The following is a 23,002-nucleotide window of genomic DNA, read 5'->3' as shown; positions in this document are numbered from 1 at the left end:
AATGGAGGAAATGAGTGTGCCGACTAGAAAAATCAACCGAGCGTGACCGAAGAGAAAACAGATGATGGTTCCAACGCCGGAGAGATTGTCGAACGGAAGAGCCATAGAAGTTCCGTAGTGTGAAGGTATTTCGGCTATTTCAAGTCTGACAAAAAACAGAGTAGCGTGCACTGTAAATTGTGCCGAAAGCAAGTCTGGAAATACAGTAAACTGGTGCATGCGTCACACTGTGCGCCACGTTATTGTTTCAGTGAAATGAATTTCTACAATACTGTTAATTCTACTCTCTGCAGTGTTTAAATGCTTACATATACACGCAGTTACTGTCCCTCCACACATACGACTCGGTTCTGCTTCTATGCCCCAGCTTTGTTTACTTTTTCCCACCGAGGCTTCTAGACTTCTGATTGGCCAACATTTCTGCACGGTTAGGAATCTAGCGCCACCTGCTGCTTTGGCATGTTCATAGCAGCGTTTTCCTTCATTTCTGCCTTTATGTGTGGACGGGATTATTTTTTAAAACGAAAACGGAAAATCTCAGTTTTCAAAAATACCCGTGTACGTGTGGACGTAGCCTCAGTCTCTGACTGGAAGCGCTAATTCGTCATTCGGCTTTTGTCAGACTAAAGTAACTGTTAAAACTGTTTGAAAAGCTAAGCTATACAACAAGGAGAGATTGAGAATTTCCTTTTAGTTCTCAGTTTATTTGATATTGACAAAAGTTAGTTAGTTTTGTCTGTTCTTCTGTAAAACAAACTAAGATTTATTTTTAGAATTAATATTTTGTTTCTAAGTGGAATTGACAATTTAGTCTGTTTCATTTGTTCTATTTTGAAACTTAAACGCTTTAGCGGCTGCCTTTTGTGTAGTTTGCAATATTTGCCTTTATTTATCTGAAAAAGTCTGATGTTCCTTAAGTACAGCTACCCTGTTGAACTTATTATGGGAAATAAATATTTACATAAAAACAAGCTGCTGATTATTTCACATTTTACTTGTGAGCAACGGCACATTTAAATCTTACAAATATAGTTATTTGGCTTATATCGTGATAGATATCGTTATCGCCTGAAATGAAAAAAACATATCGTGATATGAAAAAATCTCATATCGCCCAGCTCTACCTGAGCATAACCATGTATAATATCCACTGAAGTTAAAAAGAGGTGCTTTGCAACATTAAACTGCAGTGTGCAGTATGCCTTTTTCGGACCGTAAGGTGCACGGGATTATAAGGCACATTAAGCGAAACAAAGCAGTCAGATAAAGCAAACTTTATTAAACTCATTCTTCTTGCTTCCTCCACTTCTGTACCATTGATTCATTAATGTTGAATTCTCTGGCAGCTGCTCTATTCCCATGTTGCTGCAGTATATTAATGACTAACCTCGTATTGTGGATGGATTATCTCAGTTGTTCTCCTGACTGAAGTTTGGTCCGTTTACAGCATCCTGCCATGCGATTGCATTTGTCTCTAACCATGAAGAACCTTCACGTTAACTTTTATAAGTGGAAAAGTGTTAGTGTTTGTCCTCCAGCTTCACTGTTTATGCTATGCTAACATAGCTGTGTCGCTAGTGATCACGTAGCACATCATTATATAGCAGCTAGCCCAACTTCAGTAACCCTACAAACGTCACTGCTGTTTAGTTTCCTGTCTTCATTTATGTTGGAAGTGATAGCAGAGCTGTACGTTTGATTTTTTTCAGAAATCTCTCCGTCAGAACATGCTATATCATGCTTAGGTAACTAGCGAAACTAGCGAGCTAACTTCCGCTAGCTTCCTGCTAACTTCTAACTCCGTTAAATGTAATAACTTTTGTTTTCATGGATGCCTGGAAGTTAAACTTCATAGTTACACCTGGTAAAGCAGCAATGCTGATCGTTTTATTAAAGATGAAAGAATTTAGACAGTTTTTAACGCTCAGTGATGCTGCAGTGTTGTTTGACCTGAAGCATACGGAGTTTAGGACCCAGATTACTCCCAGATTTAAGGGCATCTTAGTCCGACGGCCGCTTGCATGTTCTGCAAAAAAATGTGCTTTGTTGTGTATCTGATGGACAAACACCAAACCAGTTCCACATCACGGAAGTTGCACCATTTTTACAAACCAATTCTGGTTCATCTGTTTCACTCAACAATCGGCCATGTGCGTATGAAAACAAAGGCACTGCGCATGCGCGTTTTACTCATCTTCTATCGCGATATTTCATTTTCCTATTGTTGCCTAACATTATTACCGTGAACGGTATAATATGGCCCAGCCCTAACACTCACACACACACGCACACACACACACACGCAAAAACATACACACACACACACACACACACGCACACACACACACACACACACACACACACGCACACACACACACGCACACACACACACACACACACACACCCACAAAAACATGTGCAAAAACTCTCTGAAGCTCTGTTTCATTTATTTTCATTTCCACGTCTTCTCCTTTCATATTTCTGATCATTGCTAAGAAATGAGAGTTTTTAACTCCACACATATCAAATCGTTGTTTTATAAAGCAGACCTCTGTGAGAGTGCATGTTGCTCCTACACAAGCTGGTTTCTAATGAGAAGAGAAATAAGAAGAAAGTATGAACTCAAACAATAAACGTGCTCCAGATCACTTTGAATCGATTATGCAGGCCTGGCGTTTTTTGCAGTGATGCCAAATCAACCGTGTTTGCTATAAAAATGAAATAAAATGCTGGAAACACAGAAGAGTACATCTGCTTCCTCTGCGACCTCAGATGACTCTTTGCTGGCTGGAAATGACGCTTCTGTTCAGTCAGTGCTGCTAGTGATATATGAACATAATTTATTGTGCAGTGTATCATATAAATCCATTGTACTGTATGCCAGAGTATTCTTGGTATAACATTTAATTGAATCGGGTCCTGCAGAGAGTAGCCCTCCCCATCTCCAAGGTCAGGGGCTGCACGGCTCCTGTGCAGGTGCTTTGTGGGAGAGTAAATGAGAGGCTCCTTCTTTTTTTCTTATCGTCGTCTGTGAGGCCTGCAGTGTCACTGCAGATCTGTGGCTGCAGAGGACACACACACGCCCACACATGCTGACAGGTGGTGGTCATTTATCAGGCAGACTATAATGAGAGCATTAATCCAAGCCACTGGAATGAGGTCAGAAATACCCTGAGTCACGAGCCGTCCCTGCGCTCTGTGTGTGTGTAACCCTGAGCTGAATATACACGATGCTTGTTTACTGTCTCTGCAGGTAAAGCCCGGTGATGCAACACTGACTCAGCAGGTACCAGAGATCTTGTTTCCATGGCGCAGCGTGGTTGTCAGAGGCGATGGTACTCTGAGGCGGGTGAAGAGGGACTGGGTCATTCCGCCTATCAACGTTCCCGAGAACTCACGAGGACAGTTCCCTGAGGACCTAGTCAGAGTAAGACACACACACAGACACACACAACAAGGCCTGTCTTACTGTGGCTGTGAGGACTGAAGAGAAGGAAGAAAACAGGGAAAACAAACAGGAAAATACAGCAAAGAGCAAAATGTCTGGAAAAGATAATCAAATGTGACCCAAATGGACAGCACGACAAAATAAAGCCAATGAAATACCCAGGAAACAGGATCCTCGTTAGCCTGTTTCAACAATGAGCTAATGCAGTCTGACAGAGTGCTATAGCAGCTATGCACCAGCATACTGCGTATAAGAGATGGATGTAGTGATTAGTCTTTGATGTCCATAATGATATGACGATGATATTTAGTGTATGATGCTATCAGCCAAGCCTAGCCTGCTTGGTTAGCAGCCATAAATGTGCAGCTGCATCTCAGAGCAGTGTTTCCCACGAGTGTTAGTGTTTGTGGTCCAGAGGAGGGACACAGACAAGAACATGATCGACATTAACAAGTTTATCCTCTGAAAATATTTTATTTTCCAAAAGCTTTGTGAGATATACCTAAAGAATAAACCAGCTAGCTCTCAATGAGCCTCATATCCTGTGTTTAACTTCAGCTTCACTAATGAGCTCAGCTGTCCTCGGACTCCTGTCTGCCACCAAGCAGCTGACGCAGCACCAGCATAGCTGCAGCCAGTCGGACACAGGAAGCAGCTAGCTGGTTAGCAGCGACTGAGCTGAACAAGAGGAAGGATTGTAAACTAGTAAATCCAACTAAGCACACATATGCCTACAGATAGACAGATGCCTGCTAGGAGATCACACACTGGAAACACTGCTGCACAGACTGAATAGTCCGTACAATCAGCCATGCAGCAAGCTGTAACATTTCTCACATAATTGCATTTAAATATGCAAAAAGCAGCAGCAGCTTCAGTTAAGTGACTGACACTACATGACATTAGCTGAGGTGTGGACTGTGATGGCAGCCATCTGTCACAGCAGCCCCAAAAACATCAGCTTTCAGGTGGATCGTAGAGAAGTTTACCATTAATTCACAAACGTACCAAATATGTTCATGGACTTTGTCTTAAAAGGTAAAAGTTGGTCTCAAACAGAGTATTTTAACAAGAGTCTGTGTGGAATCACTGGATTGTGAGTCAACCTCAACTGGTCCAGAACAAGAAATCATTTCTCTTCATTTCTCAGCCCCGAATGCTGCAGCGTGCCCTGAAACAAGGCCATGTTGGATTTACTGGATTCAGTGGACACTGGATGCACACAAATGTTTTGCTTTGGCAGAAACTTAAACAAATGAGTTAAATCAACACAACGTATTCATATTCAATAAACCTGTGTGTTTGTGTTCTGAAAACGCGATTGAAACAAGTTTAGATGAAGTAAGTTGAACTCTTGTTTTAATCCTTCATAATTTTGTCATTTTATTTCAACACTATTCAGTAACTTTTACCCCAGTACTACTTGGTCACTTAAAAACCACATGTTGTCTTCATATTACATAATGTTCAGCAAAGTCTCGTTAACATAAAAGTTGAAGGGATCTACAACAACTACCGTCCTCCTGTCTGTAGCCTGGTTGCAGGGGCGTAACCCCAGTAAACCAAAAGAAGTAGAGGCGGCTGCTCGACTTGACTGAGATGGACGCCTTCCTCAAACCACGACCCAAAGCGCGCGAGACTGAAATCCCATGCGAGATTTAACACTGCTATATTATTGACTTACTTCACTCGAACATGATATGAACAATTTAATCTACCCGCTCTGCATATCATGTAGTTTCTACACTATATAGTTACACTTAACTTTAAAGCCCGAGGCACTTGTGTTAAAGACACGATGCTTACATAAATCCAAGAGCCGGCCAATCCCTTTTTTTCAGTGCGATTGGAAACCTGAAACACTTAAAGGGTCACATCCAGTGACCTCAGAGCCAATCAGAGATTTACAGCAGAGCAAGACCATGCAGTAAATTTTAGAGCAGACATGCACCTATGAATAAAAAATGAACTCAATACTAATGATGACATCTATGAAGAGTCCAAATATGATGATAAAATACTACTGCTAAACGAATTCTGATGCTGGCCTTCTTCATTCTTCAGAAACCGTTGTTCTTCAGCACATGGAGCTGGATTCGGCTCTGTCGGGCTGGTTCAGCTGTGTTTGTGCAGAGGGTGCAGGCAGGGAGCTACACGTGGGTTGGAGAGGTGGACCATTGTTCATATTCAAATAAACCTGGTTCTTTTTTAAAGGAATTTTCATTTAAAATATGTTTTTAATTTTGATCAACAGAGATAGTTTCAGTGGTTTAGTCGGGATATGAGCAGTGCTTTCTCTACATGTTAGACTTCACGTTACAGTCAGCTACATTCTTTTCATGAATCACTTCTTTAACTCCCAAAGCTTAGTAAGAGACACAGCATCCATCATGTAAACTCTACACTTACACTTTCTGTGGGCTGCAGGAAGACATGAGGCTCTCTCTGTGTTCCTCATGAATCAGACGTGCTTCCTGTAACCCGATGACCTTTGAAACCTTTGGCAACATTTCTTCTGACACAGTACACATGTAATAAATCACTTTAGTTACTTTAACAATGGCAGCCTTGCAGAGCAAACAGCCTCCACACATAATACGTAATTATTATGAAACCAGTTATGCAGCTGTGACTGCTGTAATAGAGATGAAGTAGGTAGAGAATGACAAATGCAGCTGCAGCTTTAGCCTCGCTAAGAACTATTTTATCCAGCAGGAGTCTCAAACTCACACTGGTTTGATCCTCAGGGAGCCAGACACGTGGATCTATAATCTACTTTTTTAAGTGTAAAGAACTGTAAGTCTGTTCTAATATTTCAAAGCAGAACACAAACAGCAAAACAACCAAATGTCAACATTATTTCTTACCAAATGCACATTCAACCTAAGAGCAGCAACTTTGGCATACTGACTGTTTGGAGCTGTGTGGCCACATATAACAGTGCTGCACAGTTATATGTGGCCTTTGCAGAATATAAGACTACATGTCAGTGCTGGTCCATTTCTAAATGTAACTTTAGGAAAAAAGAAATAGTCCATGTTGTGAAAGCTCCGGCAGGTAGATATCTGTGCTCTTTAGCACACAATGAGCCGTGCAGATGGAGAAAGAGGCAGCTTACCTTTCAGACTGAATTTGATTTGTACATGGATCATTTATTCTTTGCTTCTGTTTGAATGTTTTCAAACGTAGCCTACCCTCTGGCTCCGCCCAGTATCTCCAAATAAATGCATTAATTCGGAGACGTCTTCATCTTGTTCTGAGACTTGTAAACATGTGTGTGTGCATGTCGAGCATCTTTGCAGCACCCCCTCGCTCTTTAATGCCGTGATGATGTGGACAATGTGCAGAATATTGAAGGTGCTCCAGACATCACAGTTTATTTTAGCTTCACCACATTTCCTTTCCTGAGCTGCTTCAGGCTCCTGCTGCGTGTTGCCTGTGCAAGCCTAAAGTCATCGTGACACACAAGACACATCCAGGTCAAACTCACAACGTAGCTCCACTTTTGGTTTCATTATATTCTTACATTTAAGAAAAGATGGCAGTCGTGCTCAGCAGAAAGAAGCAGCTCCCAGAATACTGTGACAGCAGCAGATGCTCACAAAGAATGTCGACTTCAACATAGAAAGTTTGTTTTTTAATGCAGATTTGATGTTATTTACCACCTCCACTGTTCTCCCGGCTCTGCGTTTCCTGTAGTAAACACTTCCTGTGCCCTTTGTGTTTCTATCTGTTATTTAGATCCGCTCAGACCGGGATAAGAACCGAATGCTGCGCTACAGTGTGACAGGACCTGGGGCTGACCAGCCTCCCACTGGGATCTTCATCATTAACCCCATCTCAGGCCAGCTGTCGGTCACCAAGCCTCTGGACAGAGAGCACATCTCCAATTTCCACGTAAGACTGTGGGCGTGCCAGCGAAGGTCAAAGACGGAGCAAATGATGAATGCTTTAGTGATCGGTGTGTTAGCTCCTCTGGCTGCATGTTAAACCGAGGTCTGTGGTTAATATGCGATACAAACGTCTGCAGCGTTGCGTCTCGGTTCCTTCTTCCTTGTTTCACTGAGCGTTCTTGCATGGTAGATATGTCATTGCGTTAGTGTGTGCTCTTCAAAGTGTTTTCTGTGGCCAGCCAAAGATGGGCTCTTTCTATTTAAGTAACTTTAAAAGTACTAAAAGTTTCACCTTAGATTACATAAAGTGCGGTTTAACACCAACCCTAACACTTAGGACCTGCCTCTGGAGGCATGAGTCTGCTCCCAGTCAGCACGCTGCTCTGTGTCGTCCCTCGCGTTTTCATGTTATATCTGTGCTGTCACTCTCTCCTGGATTTATTCTCTCTCATGCAGAGATGATGAAGACAATCCTTTAAAAAAGCCACTTGGTGTTTGCTTACTATATCTGCTACCGTCACAAACAGCTCCGAGAGCAGAGTCTAACCTTTTGATCTGTAGGACTGCACACACAACTCACACGGGGGAGTGGAAATCTGGAGTCGCAGCAGGTTGATTTGCATTTAAGCTGTGTGATGAATATTCATGTGATTGGATGTAGTTGTCAGAGCTAGGAGCTGGGATTGGCCTGCATGTTTATTCATGAGGGAGGCTTTGGCTCTTTGAGAGCCTCATACAGATGCACTGTAAAGGAATGACTTATCAGGGCCAATCAATACCTATATTCAGCATCTTTGACCACATTATGCTGAATAAATACATCACATATGCGCCTGATTTAAACTAAGGCCATCAAAAATAAAATAGATGTTTGATTTTCAAAGTGGGAGTATGTTCCTTGAAAAGTTGTTTTTCCAAAGTTTTGTGTTAGCTTTGATGGTTTTGATCTTTGAGCAGATTATTTAATATTAATTACAAAGCACTGTTTTGTAGCTTTTATGCTGAAACCTCCAGAGATGCATTCAACTACACAACAAATGGCATATAGCATGTTTTCTGCAGGTGCTGGTATAAACTTTAGGCTGCATACATGTTATTCTAAAGTAATCATTCCAGAGCATCTCCAAATTCTGCACAGTTTGGTCTTTGGCACATGTGCCGTGACCGACCAGTATTAGAATAATAAGCAGTTTAAGGGTCCTCTTTCAGTATATAGGTGGTCCACACCATGGCTGATCACCAAAGTCCAATTCCACTGACGTGTGTCATGACTGTGTTAGGCTACAGTGCACGTACCCCGTCCTGCTTCAAGGGATAGTCTGGGCCGTGGTTTAGTTGAACTCACAGTGCGCTTGAACTGCAATAGCTATGTGCAGTCAAGCACAACTCGCTTCCTGAACCACAGCTGCCTCTGCTATAATCACTGTTAGCTATTTCATTCATTAATTGTTCTTTAAGGTATTCGAGAGGACCATATGATTCACACACTGGTGCAAAAAGTTTTGCCAAGATGAAACAACAAAATACATTAAAATTGCCAGGAAAGGAGTATTTATGTAACAGGTGTACAAACTGTATTGTGCACAGCGCGGTTGGTGCAGCCTGGGCTGGAGGCACAAGTGCATGTTTGTGTACATGCATTTCTGAAATAAATCAGTTCATAAAGGTGAAATGTTTAGCAAAACAAAATGGTCACAATCACTTATTAAGAGTAGTGCTAGTGTAGTGTGAGTGTAAGTGTAGTCCGATGTAGTGCGAGTGTAGTGTGAGTGTAGTGTAAGTGAGGTGTGAGTGTAGTGTGAGTGTAGTGTAAGTGAGGTGTGAGTGTAGTGTGAGTGTAGTGCGAGTGTAGTGCGAGAGTAGTGTGAGCGTAGTGTAAGTGTAGTGCGAGTGTAGTGTGAGTGTAGTGTGACTGTAGTTTGAGTGTAGTGTAAGTGAGGTGTGACTGTAGTCCAATGTAGTGTGAGTGTAAGTGTAGTGCGAGTGTAGTGGGAGTGCAGTGTAAGTGTAGTGTGTGTGTAGTGTAAGTGTAGTATGAGCGTAGTGTAAGTGTAGTGCGAGTCTAGTGCGAGTGTGAGTGTAGTGTGAGTGTAGTTTGAGTGTAGTCCAATGTAGTGCGACTGTAAATGTAGTGCGAGTGTAATACGAGTGCAGTGTAAGTGTAGTGTGAGTGTAGTGTGAGTGTAGTGTGAGCGTAGTGTGTGTGTAGTGTGAGCGTAGTGTGAGTGTAGTGCAAGTGTGACTGTAGTGTGAGTGTAGTGCGAGTGTGAGTGTAGTGCAAGTGTAGTGCAAGTGTAGTGCAAGTGTGAGTGTAGTGTAAGCGTAGTGTAAGTGTAGTGCGAATGTAGTGCGAGTGTGAGTGTAGTGTGAACGTAGTGTAAGTGTAGTGCGAGTGTGAGTGTAGTTTGAGTGCAGTGTAAGTGAGGTTTGAGAGTAGTGTGAGTGTAGTGCGAGTGTGAGTGTAGTTTGAGAGTAGTGTGAGTGTAGTGCGAGTGTGACTGTAGTGAGAGTGCAGTGTAAGTGTAGTGCGAGTGTAGTGCGAGTGTAGTGTGAGTGAGGTGTGAGAGTAGTGCGAGTGTAGTGTAAGTGAGGTGTGAGAGTAGTGTGAGTGTAGTGCGAGTGTGAGTGTAGTGTGAGTGTAGTTTGAGTATAGTGTAAGTGAGGTGTGAGAGTAGTGTGAGAGCAGTGTGAGTGTAGTGTGAGTGTAGTGCGAGTGTAGTGCGAGTGTGACTGTAGTGAGAGTGTAGTGTGAGCGTAGTGCGAGTGTAGTGCGAGTGTGACTGTAGTGAGAGTGCAGTGTAAGTGTAGTGCGAGTGTAGTGCGAGTGTAGTGTGAGTGAGGTGTGAGAGTAGTGCGAGTGTAGTGTGAGTGTAGTGTAAGTGAGGTGTGAGAGTAGTGTGAGTGTAGTGCGAGTGTGAGTGTAGTGTGAGTGTAGTTTGAGTATAGTGTAAGTGAGGTGTGAGTGTAGTGTGAGTGTAGTGTGAGTGTAGTGCGAGTGTAGTGCGAGTGTGACTGTAGTGTGACTGTAGTGTGAGTGTAGTGCGAGTGTAGTGCGAGTGTGACTGTAGTGAGAGTGTAGTGTGAGTGTAGTGTGAGTGTAGTGCGAGTGTGACTGTAGTGAGAGTGCAGTGTAAGTGTAGTGCGAGTGTGAGTGTAGTGTGAGCGTAGTGTAAGTGTAGTGTGAGTGTAGTGTGAGTGTGACTGTAGTGCGAGTGTGAGTGTAGTGTGAGCGTAGTGTAAGTGTAGTGTGAGCGTAGTGTGAGTGTAGTGTGAGTGTAGTGCAAGTGTGAGTGTAGTGCGAGTGTGAGTGTAGTTTGAGTGTATTGCGAGTGTAGTGCGAGTGTGACTGTAGTGAGAGTGCAGTGTAAGTGTAGTGCGAGTGTAGTGCGAGTGTAGTGTGAGTGAGGTGTGAGAGTAGTGCGAGTGTAGTGTGAGTGTAGTGTAAGTGAGGTGTGAGAGTAGTGTGAGTGTAGTGCGAGTGTGAGTGTAGTGTGAGTGTAGTTTGAGTATAGTGTAAGTGAGGTGTGAGTGTAGTGTGAGTGTAGTGTGAGTGTAGTGCGAGTGTAGTGCGAGTGTGACTGTAGTGTGACTGTAGTGTGAGTGTAGTGTGAGTGTAGTGCGAGTGTAGTGCGAGTGTGACTGTAGTGAGAGTGCAGTGTAAGTGTAGTGCGAGTGTGAGTGTAGTGTGAGCGTAGTGTAAGTGTAGTGTGAGTGTAGTGTGAGTGTGACTGTAGTGCGAGTGTAGTGCGAGTGTGAGTGTAGTGTGAGCGTAGTGTAAGTGTAGTGTGAGCGTAGTGTGAGTGTAGTGTGAGTGTAGTGCAAGTGTGAGTGTAGTGCGAGTGTGAGTGTAGTTTGAGTGTATTGCGAGTGTAGTGCGAGTGTGAGTGTAGTGTGAGCGTAGTGTAAGTGTAGTGTGAGCGTAGTGTAAGTGTAGTGCGAGAGTAGTGTGAGTGTAGTGCGAGTGTGAGTGTAGTGTGAGCGTAGTGTAAGTGTAGTCCAATGTAGTGCGAGTGTGAGTGTAGTGCGAGTGTAGTTTGACTGTAGTGTAAGTGAGGTGTGAGAGTAGTGTGAGTGTAGTGTAAGTGTAGTGCGAGTGTGAGTGTAGTGTGAGCGTAGTGTAAGTGTAGTGCGAGTGTAGTGCGAGTGTAGTTGCAGTGTAGTCCAATGTAGTGTGAGTGTAGTCCAATGTAGTGTGAGTGTAGTGTGAGTGTAGTGTGAGTGTAGTTTCAGTGTATTGTAAGTGAGGTGTGACTGTAGTGTAAGTGTAGTGTGAGTGTAGTCCAATGTAGTGCGAGTGTGAGTGTAGTGCGAGTGTAGTTTGAGTGTAGTGTAAGTGAGGTGTGAGAGTAGTGTAAGTGTAGTGTAAGCGTAGTGTGAGTGTAGTGCGAGTGTAGTGCGAGTGTGAGTGTAGTTTGAGTGTAGTGTAAGTGTAGTGTGAGAGTAGTGTAAGTGTAGTGTGAGTGTAGTGTGAGTGTAGTGTGAGTGTAGTGCGAGTGTGAGTGTAGTTTGAGTGTAGTGTAAGTGAGGTGTGACTGTAGTGTAAGTGTAGTGTGAGTGTAGTGTGAGTGTAGTTTGAGTGTAGTGTAAGTGAGGTGTGAGAGTAGTGTAAGTGTAGTGTGAGTGTAGTGTGAGTGTAGTGCGAGTGTAGTTTGAGTGTAGTGTAAGTGAGGTGTGAGAGTAGTGTGAGTGTAGTGTGAGTGTAGTGCGAGTGTGAGTGTAGTTTGAGTGTAGTGTAAGTGAGGTGTGACTGTAGTGTAAGTGTAGTGTGAGTGTAGTCCAATGTAGTGCGAGTGTAGTGTGAGTGTAGTGTAAGTGAGGTGTGAGAGTAGTGTAAGTGTAGTGCGAGTGTAGTGTGAGTGTAGTGCGAGTGTGAGTGTAGTTTGAGTATAGTGTAAGTGAGGTGTGAGAGTAGTGTGAGTGTAGTGCGAGTGTAGTGCGAGTGTGAGTGTAGTTTGAGTGTAGTGTAAGTGAGGTTTGAGAGTAGTGTGAGTGTAGTGCGAGTGTGAGTGTAGTTTGAGAGTAGTGTAAGTGTAGTGCGAGTGTAGTGTGAGTGTAGTGCGAGTGTGAGTGTAGTTTGAGTGCAGTGTAAGTGAGGTTTGAGAGTAGTGTGAGTGTAGTGCGAGTGTGAGTGTAGTTTGAGAGTAGTGTGAGTGTAGTGCGAGTGTGACTGTAGTGAGAGTGCAGTGTAAGTGTAGTGCGAGTGTAGTGCGAGTGTAGTGTGATTGAGGTGTGAGAGTAGTGCGAGTGTAGTGTGAGTGAGGTGTGAGAGTAGTGCGAGTGTAGTGTAAGTGAGGTGTGAGAGTAGTGTGAGTGTAGTGCGAGTGTGAGTGTAGTGTGAGTGTAGTTTGAGTGTAGTGTAAGTGAGGTGTGACTGTAGTGTAAGTGTAGTGTGAGAGTAGTCCAATGTAGTGCGAGTGTAGTGTGAGTGTAGTGCGAGTGTGAGTGTAGTTTGAGTATAGTGTAAGTGAGGTGTGAGAGTAGTGTGAGTGTAGTGCGAGTGTAGTGCGAGTGTGAGTGTAGTTTGAGTGTAGTGTAAGTGAGGTTTGAGAGTAGTGTGAGTGTAGTGCGAGTGTGAGTGTAGTTTGAGAGTAGTGTAAGTGTAGTGCGAGTGTAGTGTGAGTGTAGTGCGAGTGTGAGTGTAGTTTGAGTGCAGTGTAAGTGAGGTTTGAGAGTAGTGTGAGTGTAGTGCGAGTGTGAGTGTAGTTTGAGAGTAGTGTGAGTGTAGTGCGAGTGTGACTGTAGTGAGAGTGCAGTGTAAGTGTAGTGCGAGTGTAGTGCGAGTGTAGTGTGAGTGAGGTGTGAGAGTAGTGCGAGTGTAGTGTGAGTGTAGTGTAAGTGAGGTGTGAGAGTAGTGTGAGTGTAGTGCGAGTGTGAGTGTAGTGTGAGTGTAGTTTGAGTATAGTGTAAGTGAGGTGTGAGAGTAGTGTGAGAGTAGTGTGAGTGTAGTGTGAGTGTAGTGCGAGTGTAGTGCGAGTGTGACTGTAGTGAGAGTGTAGTGTGAGTGTAGTGCGAGTGTAGTGCGAGTGTAGTGCGAGTGTGACTGTAGTGAGAGTGTAGTGTGAGTGTAGTGTGAGTGTAGTGCGAGTGTGACTGTAGTGAGAGTGCAGTGTAAGTGTAGTGCGAGTGTAGTGCGAGTGTAGTGTAAGTGTAGTGTGAGAGTAGTGCGAGTGTAGTGTGAGTGTAGTGTAAGTGAGGTGTGAGAGTAGTGTGAGTGTAGTGCGAGTGTGAGTGTAGTGTGAGTGTAGTTTGAGTATAGTGTAAGTGAGGTGTGAGAGTAGTGTGAGTGTAGTGCGAGTGTAGTGCGAGTGTGACTGTAGTGTGAGTGTAGTGCGAGTGTAGTGCGAGTGTAGTGTGAGTGTAGTGTAAGTGAGGTGTGAGAGTAGTGTGAGTGTAGTGCGAGTGTGAGTGTAGTGTGAGTGTAGTTTGAGTATAGTGTAAGTGAGGTGTGAGAGTAGTGTGAGTGTAGTGCGAGTGTAGTGCGAGTGTGACTGTAGTGTGAGTGTAGTGCGAGTGTAGTGCGAGTGTAGTGAGAGTGTAGTTTGAGTGTAGTTTGAGTGCAGTGTGACTGTAGTGAGAGTGTAGTGAGAGTGTGAGCATGTGTCCTGACTTTAGGGACAATCAAAAGGCCAGTACCAGAGGACCTCAGGGTCCGCGAGGGTTCATATGGTAAAAGCAGATGTGAGCGATAAGAAGACCATTAAGACCATTAAGACATTTAAAAACCAATAAAAGAACTTTAAAATCCTGAAACACACGGGGAGCCAATGCAGCGATTCTATCAAAGGCTGCGCTTAGATCCAGCGGCACCAGGACTGAGAGCTTTTGGGAGTCCCAGTTACATCTAAGATCATTTAAAACCTTTAGGAGAGCCGTCTCTGTGCTGTGGTTCACCCTAAATCCAGACTGGAATATCTCCAGGATCTGTCTATCATTGAGAAAATCAGTAATCTGAGTAAAAACAAGTTTTTCTAAGACTTTACTTAAAAATGGTAAGTTGGATACAGGTCTGTATTAAAGTCATTACAATCCAAACTGCTCTTCTTCAGAAGGGGCCTCACCACCGCCGTTTTAAAGGCAGCAGGGAAGACACCCAACTGAAGAGAGCAATTCATCATGTATAAAAGCTCAGCCTCAAAAAATCCATAAAGTGAAGAGGGGATAAAATATCAGATCTGATGGCGCTGACTTTTCCCCTGAAGTGGTCTGCAAACTGCTCACAGAGCGAGTCTGTGGGCTTCTTTGGGAGCTGTTAAAATCAGGGTTAAATAAATGATCTATGGTGGAAAAGAGGACCTTGGGATTATTAATGTATTATTGTACATTTTAAGTTGCTCGCAAAGTATTTGATAGTTAATTACATTTTTATTTTTCCTGCATCTCCTTTCTCCTGCCCTGCATTTTCTTTTGAGTGTTTTGACTTCTTCGTTTCTCCAGGGTGATGCATGTTTTACGTTAATCTTTTTGGTGGTGAGTGGAGCAACGGAGTCAAGGCTTTTCTTCAGTTTGCTGTTAAAATGATTAAAAATAAAATCACAGGGTGCAGGTAGAATCACAGGGGGGCATTCGTCTAAAACCCTGGTAAAATTTGCAGCCACTTCAGAGGTTAGATAGCGCCTCCTCACAGTTCGCACCGCTGAATAAAACCGGTGATGTTAAAAAACACACAGTAGTGGTCAGAGACAGCCAAGCCAACAACAGAGGACACGCTGGTGGACAGCCCATGGGTGATGACCAGGTCCAGAGTGTGTCCTATGTTGTGAGTCGGCTGCGTGATGTGCTGGGTAAAATCCAAACAGTGAAGAATGTTTAAGAATTCTTTTGTTGCAGGGTCAGAAGGATTATCTGTGTGCAAGTTAAAGTCACCGGTTAGAATTATCATGTTATATTTTGAATGTATGTTTGTTAAAAATTCAGAGAATTCCTTGATGAAAGCAGCGCTGTCTTTAGGTGGTCTGTAAACTGTGACAGATAAAACTGGAGGGCTGCTGAAAACAATAGCGTGGAATTCAAAAGTGGTAAAATGATCAAATCAAATGTGATTGGAGGTGAGTGTGTTGTTGGCCAAAGATGCAGTCCCACCACCTCTCTCACCACTTCTAATAGAAAAAGAGAAATTTGAATTTGGTGGGGAGGCCTCAGTGAGAACAACTGGTGCATCCGAGCCCAGCCATGTTTCAGTTAAAATAAACAGTCAAGTTTATTAAAATCATAGTTTGAATTCAGATGAGCCATTCCACATTAATGGTGTACAAAACAGTGACAGCTACCCAGTTGTGTTCACGAGGCTCCGCCTACGACAGCCGTAATGCTCCAACAATCCATCAAGCGGTGCGGCTTCGTAGCTCAGCAAAGTCGTACTGAAACATTTGACAGATTTTCGAGCGCCGTGCACATAAAATCGCTTCGAGGTCAGTAAACACAACCAGAGTTCATACATAAGGCACACGGGATTATAAGGGGCTCTGTCGACTTTCAGAAAAATCAAAGGATTGATTTTAAGTGCGCCGTATTTTCCAAACAACACGGTAATAACGACGGCCCGCTAGCATGCGCTACCAAAAATAGTGCTTTGTTGTGTATCTGATGGACGAAGCTAAACCAGTTCCACACCACTGAAGCTGCAGCATTTTTACAAACCAGTTCTGGTTCATGGTTTCATTCAACGATCCGCTCTCACCCTCCTCATTCTGCGTCGCTGCCATGATTTTTCTGCCGTGTGCGTATGAAAACAAAGGCACGTTTTACCCATATTCTATCACGATATTTCACTTTCTTATCGTTGCCCAGCATTATACCGGTATTACCGTGAGCGGTGGCCCAGCCCTAGCTGTAAAAGCAGTGTGGGACTGTTTGATGCACTGAGACTGGAATATTGCTTTCAGGTTATTGTGACATTTTTTTCCAAAGTACACAGTAAATATTTGTCACAATGTGACAAAATGTCAGAATCACTGTTAGAAGAGCTGCGTGGGAGAACCATTCCTGTTATAAATATAATAATAATTCATATTTTGTGTAAAGTCTTTTGTGATTTATGGTTGCCTGAAGTCTGGGGTCCATAGAAACCCATTAGGCTCCTTGCGTCTTTGCTGTGAAACACAGCAGGTAGACTGCAGTTTAATCAGACTGAGAACAGGTGACTCAGCCAAGTTATTCCACCTTAAAAGCTCTTTGGTTGTTTTATCCATTTGTTTAGGATCACTGCCCAGCTGACCAATGAAATGTGCTCCAATAAGGTTTTATGCCTTTGAATTAATGTGTACAAACACAACGCTTCTGTATAATTCTGCATTCATTCAGCTGATTGCTTTTGTGGGTGTGGGATATCCACTGGCAGCCATGCATGCCCAAACCACAACCTAGCCTTAGTGGTTCTGTTTTTTGTTATGGGGTTTGTGCGTGTGCTGCATCCTCAAAGGTTCGAGCCTGAAGTCTTCACTTGATCTTTAACAAAGAAACATGTCTGTCTAAATCCTGCACAGCAGTCTTGAATTACTCTGCAGCCATAAAAGGGATTTTCTTCACCACGCAGGGTTTGTCCTCATCCATACACGTGTACGACTCTGCTGCAATCTTATTTAACATTTTCTAGTTTAGCAGTTTTCACCAGTTTTGTCAGATTGTTGGCAAATCGTTCGACCTCTCGGCGACACAGTTGTACTTTTTAGCCCCTGCAAGATAAAACTGATATAAGATTGCACGGTAACAGCATTCAATCTAAACTGCGTGTGAGCTCTTTGTTCATAAAGTGACTCACAGGGGCCTGAGATCCATTTGTTAGCTCAGCTCCATGCTATACGTGCACTTGTGCTTCCTTTAACCTTGTGGGCTGTTTCGTTTATCTCCTGAGGTCTCTCAGAGCACTAAACCCTCGTAATTAGTCTCAGTGGAAGGAAGCAGTTTATTACCGTCTTCACCTGTCTGTAATAAAAGTTGTGTGTGCATGTTTGTGTGTCTGTGTATAGTTGCGAGCCCACGCAGTGGACCTGAATGGGAATCAGGTGGAGAACCCCATCGACATCGTCATTAATGTCATCGACCAGAACGACAACAGACCAGAGTTCACTCACAGCATCTTTAATGGCTCCGTGCCCGAGGGATCCAAGCCTGGTACCAACACACACACACACACACACACACACACACACACACACACACACACACACACACACACACACACACACACACACACACACACACACACACACACAACCTTTGGATTACATCATTCCTTCCCTGGCATATGTGTGCTGACTTGCTGTGTGCTTCCCTGCAGGATCCTTCGTGATGACGGTGACAGCAGTGGACAAGGATGATCCAAAAACTGCCAACGGGATGCTGAGATATAAAATCCTTTCCCAGAATCCCCAGAGCCCCTCCTCCAACATGTTTACCATTAACAACAAGACTGGTGACATCATCACTGTGGCGGCAGGCCTTGATCGGGAGGTGTGTGTGTGTTAAATGTGGACATTTTCTAACGCTCATATCTGAATCCATATGGAGCAGCTGCGTCTCGGCCTGAGAGTGTGTGTCCAGCCTGCAGCATAAAGACAGCTTTTTAAAGTCTTACGTCAGTAGAGCTGAATCCCATCTGTCTGAGGCCGTGCTATCTGCACGCCAGCATTAATAGTCACTGATGAGGTCTGTTTTTAGAGGTACCTACTGTTCTCACTCAGCGCTGTATTTTAGCTCGTCTGTGACTCGCAGGTCAGATTAACCCTGTTTACCTTAAAAAAGCAGGTGAGCTGAGTTATCAACAGCCAGACCTGCATGGCTGAGATACCTCTATCTGTAGCACCCACCGTCACTGATATTAGTTATTAACCCTGTAAGACCCAACCCATCGCAACATAACCAGAAAATTCAGATTTTTTGGAACTGAGACATTTATTAACCCTTATAACAAATTCACACCATTTTTTTGCTCTATCATGTTGTGGAGTATATATTTCTGTTATATATTTATTATATATTTTTGTGTCGCATTTGAAACATTGTTGTTAACAAAAAGTTTCCAAAAGAAGAAGCAGAGGTCTGTTTTTCTCTGTGATGTGACTGCTGGGGAGGCTGTTCCAGTGTTTCCGAGCTGCAACTGGAACTTTAAACTGAAGCTTCTGACCTAATCAAGCTGCACGGGGCAAAAAGCTGCAACAGCTATGATCTGGAACCAGAAGCCGTCATCGTCAGTGCAACCAAATCACAGCAGCTGCACCTTCAGATGCAACAATGAGGAGCAAACATCTAAATGCAAACATGAAAAGTGCTGAAATGACACACATGTATAAAATGTAGCACGATAAGCTAATGGAGGCATTTCAGAAGGAAGCCCCACAAACAGTGAACTGCTCTGGGAGCCGGTGTAAGGAAGCCAGGCAGGGTCGCAGCTGCGTCTCCAACCAGCTCTAATTCTTGTGATGTTCGTGCCTCACTGAGTCCAACGTGGAGCAGAAACAGTCTGGATGTGATAAAATCTTGAATCGTAGTTCCATCGTAGCTAAAAGTCATAGTTGCAAAATCTGCACGTTTGATATAAGAAGCAAAACTAATAGTTTAACTGGAGGGCAAACTGAATCTGGGCACACGGGGGATTCATCAATCAGCGCTAAAGCTGCAGCTGCTATTATAGTACAAAAAAGCCTGCAGTAACTGACAAAGTAATCTGCACTCGTCTTTTGTCCACAGTCAATCAACCAAACTTTATTTGTGTGGCAGCTTTGGTGCAGGTTGCTCTTTCATAGGTGACTGACGAGCTGATAATGAGATAACACAGACAGCGTAATAATAGAGAGCAATTAAAAACAGAATAAAAGCATCATCACAGAAAAGGGAAAATGTGCCGTAAACAACGACCGAAGATTTTAAAAGCCTGAAAAATAGCAGAAAAATCCAACTTTGCACAAAGAAGAAAATGGCAGATGAAGTAAACAAGGTCAACAAGCCATGATGAGGTCGAATGAAGTGTACATGTGAAGATCTCAGCAGCTTAAAAGTCTCCATCACTTTTTACACTTTATGCTTTTTAAATGTCTAAACATCGTCTCTGTCAGGTGGTCTGCAGCTCAGTCACAGTGTTGTCATAGAGCAGCGGCTTCTGTAATTAAGGCCTGACGTGCATTAGCAATCAGTCTTAGAAAAAGGATCAGCAGTGGGCTGCCCTAAAATGGGATGATTGTGCTCTGGAAAGCAGAAACGGTCTTACATTAGCACGGAGTGTGAACCACTCATCATGTCTCGGAACATTATTTTTAAGTAGCACTGACTAAATCATCAGCTGTAATGGTGATTAGACAAAATGACAGTCCCCTTGTCAAACGGTTTTAATTAGATTTATTTCCAAGTCATACAATGCGCAGCGGGACACTTCAGTCTGCAGAATAAGTGACGCTTTCTGTTCTGTGATTCCAGAAAGTCACGCAGTACACCCTGATCATCCAGGCCACGGACATGGAGGGGAATCCCACCTACGGCCTTTCCAACACTGCCACCACCGTCATCAGGATCACTGATGTCAATGACAATGCTCCAGAGTTCACCACAGAGACAGTAGGTGCACACACACACACACACACACACACACACACACACACACACACACACACACACAGCGTGCTGGCTCTGCATCAGCAAACGGGCGAGGCAGCGTCGTCTGAACGACACTAAAGCTCTCTGAGCTTTTATTGGCAGCAGGCAGATGGTGGAGGAGTGAAAAGCCAATGAAACATCCAATATGTTTATCCTCCTCAGTAAAGCTGAACAGGCTGGACAGGAAGGAGCAGTGTTTGTGGAGATGTGCTCTTTATTCTCAGATATACTGCGCTCGGCTCTGCGTGACAGGGAACTGTTTGCAGTGGCGAAGCATTGTTTGTTTGTGATGTTCACCACAGCTTTGTGTAGTGTGGAGTCATCCAGTCTCTGCTCTTTCAGTTCTTCGGAGAGGTTCACGAGAACAGGGTGAACGTGATCGTGGCTAACCTGACCGTGACCGACAAAGACCAGCCTCACACTCCGGCCTGGAGCGCCGTGTACCGCATCATCGCCGGGGACCCCACGGGACGCTTCTCCATCCCCACTGACCCCACCACCAACGAGGGCCTCCTCACCGTGGTCAAGGTGAGGTTTGGATGTGCACAACATGCACACGAGAATAAAACGCTAACTCTCGAGACTTGCCTGGCGAGTAATGTTCTCACAGAGCGATCTAAAAGCAGCAGCTGTGCTCGACTCTCAGTGTGGTCGGTTTGTAACATCCAGAGAGCAGAAGATCCCTGTGATCGCGATGTTTATACTGTCTGACATGTTCCAGAGAAACACGATGAGATGATGCTTAAGGTTGCACGTGCTGAATGTCCTTGACGTCGGGCATCATTGTCGTCCTTCGCTTTGTCTGTGCAGCCCATAGATTACGAGAGCACCCGTTCCTTCATGCTGACTGTGGAAGCGGAGAACGAGGTCACGCTGGTCCGCGGCATCCACTTGCCTCGTCAGTCCACGGCAACCGTCTCTGTTCGAATCCTGGATCTGAACGAGAGCCCGGAGTTTCGCCCAAACCCGAAATCCATGCGACTGGAGGAGGGTCTGTCGGCCGGGTCCATGCTCACCACTTTCACTGCGCAGGACCCCGACCGCTACATGAGACAAACTATCAGGTCAGAAACTCCTGGAAGCTCTTCAGAAACCTTTCATTTGTGCCAGTGAGGTCGAACTACAGCACTAAAACAATCCTTCAATATATAATTACAGTTTGTAATGCAACAATAAACTGTTGAGCAGGTTTGAGTAGAGACGTGAATGTATGCGTCAATGCATTTTGATAAGAAGAACATTTAAATATGTGGAGCCTTTTCACTATTTAAATTAGTCTCACATCTATTAGAATAATCAGCGACTGTCATTGAAAAATGTGCCACTGAAAGGAAATTAAAATCTGAGTAGAATGTAATTCACCCTCCAACATTTACCTATTCTTCTACATTTATTCAGTGCACGTCTGCATGTCGATGGCGTGCTGTAGTGAGATTAAAGCAGAACCTGACGCGCTCATTCTTCACCTTGTTTTAGAGAAGATTCGTCGAGTGCGTCTCGTGTGAAACTGAGAATTTATAAAATGTGCACAATTCATGGAACGTTTCCAGTTGGACACAATCGTAGACTGAATCAGCACGTCTGTGCTGCTGTTTGCTCTGCTGCTGCTCGCATAGTCGTCGCAGAGACGTGGAGGGCGTGTTCATGTGAGAGAACAAAGGAGGCGCAGCCCTGCTTCTAGCCTTCTTCCTCAGTAATCATTTTACTTGTAAATACATCCAGAGTCCAAGCACAGCCATCATCTCGACCTCGCACACGCGTGTCTGTGTTTGCATATCTTTGTGGGACAACATGCCGTCCCGTCAGTTTGAAGGCCTAGTTGTAGTGTCAGGGTCAGGCTGTGGTTCGGCGTAGGCGTTCATTTGGAGAGAAAGCATCGTGTCCCCACACAGATATGAAAACGTGGTTTTTGTGTGTGAAATCAAAACCTCTGAGGTAATTTGATGATGCAGATTTCAGAATTATAGGTTGAACACTGTGTGAAGATTTACCAACTTTAACAGCTTTTGTGAAACAGCTCTTGCTCAGTGACGCGCACCAGCCAGCGTAGCGCTCAGCGAGCAACAACTCTGAGTTTCCACATGACAGACGTTATGTTACTGTCTCAGCATGAGGTTTGTGAGGCATTAGGAATGTGACCATTGTCAGCGTGAGCAGCTGCTCCTCCTCTGTGACAGTTTTCATTTTCTTCTGCTGGTCAGGTTTCATTTTAAACGCATTAAGAGACTTGCATCTTCCATCTCAGGCCACTTTGCCGTCCCCGTTTTCATATAAAAGCTAGATTTTGTTATGAGTGCAGATGCAGGTTTCAGATGCTGCAGCACTCATCCAAACGCTCAGCACAGCAGAAAGCCTGCAGGACTGATGCTTTTGTCCCGATCCTTCTTTCTTTTACATCCCACTATTTGTTTCTAAATGTAGTGCTGAAGTCTTTGTAGCCTAGCAACAGCCAATAGTGGACGCACACTGTGCTCACAAAAACACGCACACACACACACAGCGAGTTGTGTGTGGAGTGGCCCAGCAGAACGTTTTTGCTTTTGTTGCTCTCTGTTGTGCGCGTGCTCCTCGATTAGTCATCTGTGCTGCTCTCCGTTTTATCTCGCCAGTTACGAACATACCAAATGGATCGTGTTCCCTTTCATGCCTGCTTCACGGTGACTTTTTGGCTGACCTGTTTTCATTTGTTGAAGCTGTGCCGTTTGATCCATGTGCAGTGTTTGAAAGATGACTTTATGCTAACAGCAATGCAGATGCATGACTCGAGTCTCTTACATGAATTCATTTCATCAACAATTTGCAGGAAGTTGCAGAGCTTTTATTGGTCTCTCCTTGGTTGTTTCCAGTTCCAGTAAATATAGCATTCTTTCACTAACAGTCGTTCTTTATCGTTTTTAAGAGAGTTAACGTTTGAATTCATCCCTGAGAGTAAATGAATGAGTTGTGGCTGCCTTGAGAGAGCGTGCCGCAGTCCCCATACATCAGCTCCCAGTGGCTGCTCGGCGTGCAGCCAGGGAAGCAGATAAAGAGGCCTCTCTGTGGTGGCTTCTCATGCTGGCTCTCTCTCACCGAACAC

The 23,002-nt window shown here is 44.1% G+C and overlaps 1 protein-coding gene across 1 annotated transcript in view; it reads left to right on the top strand.

Moving 5' to 3' along the window:
• Positions 1-23,002, top strand: part of LOC308396779 (cadherin-2-like) — a 121,638-nt gene that overhangs the window by 56,121 nt on the left and 42,515 nt on the right. Inside the window, exons 4-10 of the mRNA XM_080882337.1 lie at positions 3,254-3,427; positions 7,190-7,345; positions 17,307-17,451; positions 17,618-17,790; positions 19,750-19,887; positions 20,269-20,454; positions 20,737-20,990. Coding sequence (XP_080738463.1) covers positions 3,254-3,427; positions 7,190-7,345; positions 17,307-17,451; positions 17,618-17,790; positions 19,750-19,887; positions 20,269-20,454; positions 20,737-20,990 — 1,226 coding nt within the window. The remainder of the gene's footprint in view (positions 1-3,253; positions 3,428-7,189; positions 7,346-17,306; positions 17,452-17,617; positions 17,791-19,749; positions 19,888-20,268; positions 20,455-20,736; positions 20,991-23,002) is intronic.

This window comes from Rhamphochromis sp. 'chilingali' (genome assembly GCF_963969265.1).
Source record: "Rhamphochromis sp. 'chilingali' genome assembly, chromosome: 5".
Lineage (NCBI taxonomy): Eukaryota > Metazoa > Chordata > Actinopteri > Cichliformes > Cichlidae > Rhamphochromis > Rhamphochromis sp. 'chilingali'.
This window is presented reverse-complemented; position numbering and strand designations above follow the sequence as displayed.